Here is a 7098-nt window from a genome sequence, read left to right as displayed (position 1 = left end):
TACACCTCACATATTTATTTCTCACAGTTGCGCACATGTTTGGCTGGCATGCAGAAGCACTGTCTGTGTGTCGAGGGTGCGAGCCGCAGCTTCAGCTGCTCACGTAGAGAGGCTTAGCCCGGTGTGTTTTTCCGCTGTTTCGGTTCTGCAGGTTCTCTGCTGGTACACTGGAGACGGGGATCAAGCAGTTTGTCTCACTCGGGATAGATTGTGCTTTTTTGGTTCATAGTTTATGATTGACGTGCGATTTATTAGCGTTTAGAGGGAATAAATTTCCGTTATAACGGAAACGTGGGCACAGTTATCTAACGTTATACAAAATACACAGACTAACTAACTAACTAACTAACTAACTAACTGATTGTCTAACATAAACAACTGAAAATTGAAAAAATATTAGCTTGCACCGTTAGCTCCGGTAAGGGAAAGCATGAGGGAAAGCGGCTGACTGGAAGTCACGCACAAAAAAACGGAAGTTGATCACTATTTACTTCCGTGTTTGAAAATAAGGTGGATAGGAATGGGAAAATAAAGAAAATTGTGTTAAAATTTGCAGTTGACAATATAAAACTCACTCACACTGTCCTTGTCCCAGTATACAAGCACGGGAGGGGAATCGATTTATTGGCCAAAGTATGTCCAACTCTGCTGTAATAGGTGGCGATATGCCCCCTTTCTGCTTGTTAGTACTGGACCTTTTTCTAGTTGACCTATTACGTCACTGACCAAACAATCAACAAACAAGTTAGCTACAGTTAGCTCGCACCAAACTGGTACCATGGAGGACAACTTTAAAGCTTTGCACATTTCATCCATCCAAAAATGCATGGCTCTGGATGTGGATTTTGCCATGTTGTTACTGGCTTCAGTCCAAAACACACCGGCGGCGTCACATGATGGTGGCGTCATTGACGCGAGTCAAGTGCCGCCCCCAACACACACAGAAAGCGTCGCGCTGCGGGGCGTCAACCGGAATTCTACTGCACACTCCACTCCGCTAGGTGGCGGTAATGTGACTAGCTGGTTGCCAACAGCCAATTAGAACAAAAGACGAGGAAGAAGACGCAGGAAGAGAAAGAAAGCACACAATGCAGAACAACCACGACAACCAGACAACGACGGTACCAGTGTGAGTTGCTTATTATTGTTGTCTATATGTTATTAATGAAATAATTAATAATTGAAACACTAAATTAATAATCTGAGCAATGAGCTCTTCTTCTCTGCTCTTCAACAGAGCTGCTACTACTGGAGCTGGGAAGTACAAAATAGGCTTTTCTCTGAAAAAGAAGTGCTTTTTCAAGGGTGGTGACGCTGGAAAATAGTGAGAAGAGCCGTGGCGCGTCACGTCGACGCAGGTCAACACGCCGCCGGTGTGGGTTTGTAAATAGAGAATAATGGGGGCGTCTGTTTTGACGCGCGTCATACGGCGCCAGTGTGTTTTGTCCTTTCTTCTTCTGTTAGGCATTTATTGCTATTCACTAGGGTTGGGTCAGTATGAGAAAAAAAAAAACGGTCCGTTTTTTGTGAAAAATGGCATCAAGTCGGTAATACCGGATTTTCGCCACTTGGGGGCGCAATTGACTCATTTAAAATAAAAAACGACCATAGGACAACAGAGTGACAGTAACACTTTTCTTTTATTTCTTACAAATAAATTTGCAGGTTTAGCTTACTCAATCAGTGCAAACAAGGGTTGCCTCTTTCGTCTGGCTCAAGTGTTGCCATGTTGGCGCATTCTTTGATTTCTTCGAGACTAAACTGTCCGCCATTATCGACTCCCCGTCACTGTTAAAAACTGTCCGCCATTATCGACTCCCCGTCACTGTTAAAAAAACTCCAGGCTACAGTAGAGGCCTCGGCGCATGCGCACTTGCACCCCTTAGTTCAGTCCCCGCCCCACCCCTACCCCCCTCTCTCTCCTGCTCGCTGTGGGCTTGGCGAAGAGGCAGACAGGTGCTCACAGACTCGGGCGTACTATAGGCGAAGCGGACTCCGCGAGGAATGTCCGCAGTCATTCGGGCTTCTATAGTCGAGCGCACTTCCTCGTTGTAGTTTCCTGTAAAAATGTCCATGAAAAATCCCTGCGATGTGAAAAATACATGCTGAGCAGTCTTTTGGGTGACACTGGTGCGCGGAGCGGAGTCCGCGTGGTCGAAAAATCTGAGCTTTGCACGCATAGGGCTTGCGGACGTCCGCTTTTAGTACGGGCAGACCTCCGCGGAGTCCGCTCCACATACGTTCCACCCGAGTAGGCTGTAAAATGACGTATGCGGTCCGGTCGGTCTCAAAAAAAGAAAAACCCGGTCCAAGAGGGTGTACCGAAACGAATTGGTATTACCGAGAACCGACCCAACCCTACTATTCGCCTTCCGGGTCGTATAGCAGGAATCTGATTAAAGGGGGTGGTTTATTCCATTTGTCATTCCGAATGAAAGAATTTTGTGTGCATGTAAACGCTCATTCCTCTTTAAGTTCATTCCGGTCTTTCTGCGCATGCTCATTTCCTTGTCCTTCCTGGTCTTCTATCTCCCTTCTTCGACCTTCTACCTCTCTTCTCCTCCTCAACAGACGAAGCATTAGCAGAACAAGGTTGTTGTCGTACTGCTGCTTCAAGAATATAAGCAAAACAAGCCCGAAAAAGGCACTAAGAACGTCTTCGCCAAGCATCTTGTTATCCGGAGCGAGGACTACAGTGTTTTCTTCTGGTAAACGTAAACACGTAACATCCGCCCCGCCCCCTATCCAAAAAACCTTCCTTGCCCAAAACCTTGTGCAGACCCGAATAAAGGTGATTAAACTGGTCTCCCGTGTAAACCCTCATTTGGAATGAATATTTCTCATGTAAACTACCTGAAAAAACTTTAATTCCGAATGATTTCATTCAGATTTATTTCATTCCAAATGAGAAGCCATCATGTAACCGCACCCAATAAATCCATTTTCTCTGATGTCACGTAAACGTACTGACTGTTCAATTGGCCCAGTGCAGAAATGAAAAAAGAACAAAACAAAAATAAAGTCAGTCCATCATGCTATTTTTATCTAATCCTGTAAATTAACAACCTGATCAAATTAAATAATATTGATGCAAAAATCCAGCATTGCCGAAAACAGTCCTGCTCATTGATTTGCAACATTGTCTACAGCTGTCTAACACAGGGCTTTTCAGACTGTGAGGATGGAGCAGAGTTTAAGGGGGAGTGCAGATGGAGAAACAGCAGGAAAGACATTGTGTGAGGTGACAGAGACATGTGCATGCAGTGTTTTAAAAACAACAGAAAGTAAGTTATTGTAGTTTCGTCCACTGATGGGGCCCGCCTATCAAAGCAGTGAGCAGATGGAGCAGTAGCAGTTGCTGTGACACACAGCTCATGAATAACATTAAAGTACTTTAAAAATCCTAACACCCACAATGATGCAATGTACATCAAAACAAACCCAATCAATCCTCCACTCCACTCTTACGCCCCCCGCCTCATTTCAGCCCACCTGTCCAAAATGCACAGTGATTGGCCTGTGGTCATCCAAGGTTCGCAGTGGCCCTTCCCTCCTGACTGCACCGGTGGAAGATGTAAATCCTGCTGTACTGTTGTCATCAATGACTGCTGACCCTGCTGTGGAAAAGCCGTTTTCTGCCTGCTCCTGCAGAGAGGGGACACAGGGAGGTGGAGGCTGGTGAAAGGAGAGATGGCCCTGCAGGGGTAGGGAGGCTGCACGCTGTGGCTGAGGTTGTAGGGTTCAGTTAAGGTAATTAAGTCAGGGTAGTGTTTAAGGGATTTTTTGAAAGGAAGAGACCAAGGACTTTCACCACCTTTGCTCCTGGTTTCATAGATAGATTCATACTCTTAAATGTACACACCAGTGTAAAAGAGTCTATAACAACAACATGACATGATCCACAATGGTTTCTCAGCAACAGAAGTACATACCTTCTGTTTAAGCCGGCTCTTGACTTCCTTGATACGCATTTTTGCATGGTCCTTGGCCTGTCAAACAAACATAAACAAAGCCATATCATTGCCATTCTCATTTCTTACTACTGTTTCAGTTTCCAAACTCTTTCAACCTGCAGGGATGCCGTGTTCCCGGCCAGCATTACTGTCTTTAGGAGACTGTAGCAGGCTGAGTTTTAAAGCTAGAGTGATAATACTAGAAAGACCTAAGAAATCCATTGGCACTAACAATGTCATGCAAGCTTGTCAGGAAGTTATATTAATATTAATATTCTCTCAGCAGGTAGAGCAGCTCACAATCAGTGGCGTCAGGCAGATCAACAGCACTGCCCTCCCAGGGAAACTAAAGCTCTGGTGTTTCCAGTTCAGTTTGCTGCCTCAATATATGTGGCCAATCACCATCTATGAGGTAAGCTTGTCTCGGGCCGATTGTTTGGGAGTAACTAAGTAAGTAAGTAAATAAATCTTTATTTATATAGCACCTTTCACAGCTCAAAGTCACAAAGTGCTTCACAATAAATATACAAACAGTTAAATAAATAGAAAACACAGCAAGTACAAATGTGCAAATATACAGTGCAACCGAAACACAATCTATATACAATCTATATAATTACTTACAATTGTCCAAACACCTGCCTGAAAAGGTGAGTCATCAATTGTATCTTAAAAATGTGGACAGAGGCTAAGGATCTCAGGTCCAAGGGCAAGGAGTTCCAAAGCTTTGGGGCCACGGATCGAAAAGCTCGGTCACCTCGAGTTTTCAGCCTTGTCCGAGGCACAACTAGGATCCCTTGGTTAGAAGACCTCAGTGACCGGTTGAAGATGTAAGGGTTGAGGAGCTCGCAAATATAAGCGGGGGCTACTTTGTGGAGGGCTCTGCATATCAGGACCAGGACCTTGAATTGGAATCTAAAGTGAACAGGAAGCCAGTGCAGGGATGCCAGGATGGGGGTGGCAAGACTTATGTGACCGAGTGAGCAACCTGGCAGCGGCATTTTGGACAAGTTGTAAATGGTCCAGAGATGTTTTACTGAGGCAGGTGAACAGTGAATTGCAGTAGTCAAGCCGGGATGAAATAAATGCATGGATGGCCATTTCCAGTTCTGAGTGTGAGACGGTGGACCTGAGTTTTGCAAGGTTTCTGAGGTGGAAGAAGCATGAGCAGGACAGAGAATTAACATGTTTTTCAAACAGCATGTTTTGGTCAAAAATTACCCCAAGGTTCCTGAGGTCAGACCTGATGTTATATGCCAGTGACCCCATGTGGTTGACTACCTTAGAGACCGTAGAGTCATCTGCAGTAATAAGAACCTCAGTCTTGTCTGCGTTTAGTTGGAGGAAGTTGTTTGCCATCCAGTTCTTGATAGCAGACAGACATTCATGAATATGTTGATTTCGTCTATGTTATGTGGTTTAAATGACAGGTATAGTTGGATGTCATCTGCATAACAATGACAGGAAACGACTTTGAAATTACTGATGATACGGCCAAGGGGAGGCATATATAGGGAGAACAGTATAGGGGCCAGAACAGAACCCTGAGGCAGGCCACATGACAGTGGGGCGGAATCAGACACAAAAGAGGTAACAGCTACTGAGAAGCTTCTCTCACTGATGTAGGAGGCGAACCACTTCAAGGCACTCCCCGAGACATCCACCCACCTACTGAGCCTGTCGAGCATGATATGGTGGTCTACAGTATCAAATGCTGCACTCAGGTCTAATAACACCAGTACGGATCATTTGCCTGTATCGGTAGCCATCATGATGTCATTTGACACTCTGAGGAGGGCTGTTTCTGTGGAGTGCTGCTGCCAGAAACCAGAGTGGAATTTATCTAACAGGCCTTGGGTGGTCAAGAAGGAGATAAGTTGGTTTGCTACTACTTTCTCAAGGATTTTAGATTTAGTTGGCAGTTTGGAGATGGGTCTGTAATTTTTGGGTATGGAAGGGTCTAAGCTTGGCTTTTTGAGAAGCGGCTGCACAGTAGCCTGATTTCGGGGAAGTGTTAACAATGGAGACCAAGCTAGGGCCCACAAAGCTAAAAACCTCTTTCAGCAAGGACGTTGGTAAGATGTCTAGTGGACTGGAGGAGGATTTCATGGTGCTCACTAGCTCAGTCAGATCCTGCAGAGTAATAGAGGAGAAACTGCTGAGAGAAGCCAGCCTGGGTGGACAGGGAGGCAGCGGAGGGGGTGATACTAGCCCTTTCATCAACACATTCACAAAAAAAGACAGAAAATTATTACAATCCTGATTGGAAGAAACAGGGACTGAGGGGAGTGGAGGACTGATAATGTTATTAATAGTCTGGAATAAGACTCTGGGGTTTCGCCTGCTGGAAGTGATCAGGTTAGCAAAATAAGCAGCCCTTGCGTTCTTAATCAGCGCATAAAGTTCTGTTAACAGATATTTGAGATAGAGACGGTGGACCTGGAGTTTGGTGGATTTCCAAAGCTGTTCTATTTTTCGACATTTGCGTTTGTGGCTGTGGATCTGACCCTTCATGATGGACAACAACAAGATCGCGTGTACCCGGCCCGGAGGGTTACTGGGGCCCCACCCTGGAGCCAGGCCTGAAGTTGGGGCCCGTGGGCGAGTGCCTGGTGGCCGGACCTTCGCCCATGGGGTCTGGCCGGGCCCAGCCCGATGCGACATGGGCTCATCCCCCTGCAGGCCCACCACCCGCAGAGGGATCCAGAAGGGATAGGTGCAGTGTGGATCAGGCAGCAGATCAAGACGGGGGCCTTGGCGGTCCAATCCTTGGCTACGGAAGTTGGCTCTTGGGACACCTCGACACATAGTTCCGGCTCTGGAACCCAAGTCCTTGAGAGGGGTTGAACTCTCTCCTTTGCTGGAGTTGCTCCGAGTGAGAGCCCCCAGACTCTCTGCCTGTACGTTGGGGTTCACCCCAGTAGATGAAAGGGTTGCTTCCCTGCGCCTTCGGGTCGGGGAACGGGTCCTGACTGTTGTCTGCGCATATGCGCCGAACAGCAGTTCAGAGTTCCCGCCCTTTTTCAATCAATCAATCAATCAATTTTATTTATAAAGCCCAATATCACAAATCACAATTTGCCTCACAGGGCTTTACAGCATACGACATCCCTCTGTCCTTAGGACCCTCACAGCGGATAAGGAA

General features: G+C 46.3%; 1 protein-coding gene across 5 annotated transcripts in view; it reads right to left on the bottom strand.

The window, feature by feature from the left end:
- Nucleotides 1-7098, bottom strand: part of dennd1a (DENN/MADD domain containing 1A) — a 218242-nt gene that overhangs the window by 20462 nt on the left and 190682 nt on the right. For all 5 annotated transcript variants that reach the window (XM_050052661.1, XM_050052664.1, XM_050052663.1 and 2 more), the window contains 2 exons: nt 3933-3989; nt 3493-3645 (listed from right to left, as the gene is read on the bottom strand). In XM_050052661.1, coding sequence (XP_049908618.1) covers nt 3493-3645; nt 3933-3989 — 210 coding nt within the window. The remainder of the gene's footprint in view (nt 1-3492; nt 3646-3932; nt 3990-7098) is intronic.

The sequence above is a fragment of the Epinephelus moara genome, chromosome 9 (genome assembly GCF_006386435.1).
Source record: "Epinephelus moara isolate mb chromosome 9, YSFRI_EMoa_1.0, whole genome shotgun sequence".
NCBI classification, from domain to species: Eukaryota; Metazoa; Chordata; class Actinopteri; order Perciformes; family Serranidae; genus Epinephelus; species Epinephelus moara.
The sequence above is the reverse complement of the archived record's forward strand: the minus strand, read 5'-3'. Positions and strand labels throughout refer to the sequence as shown.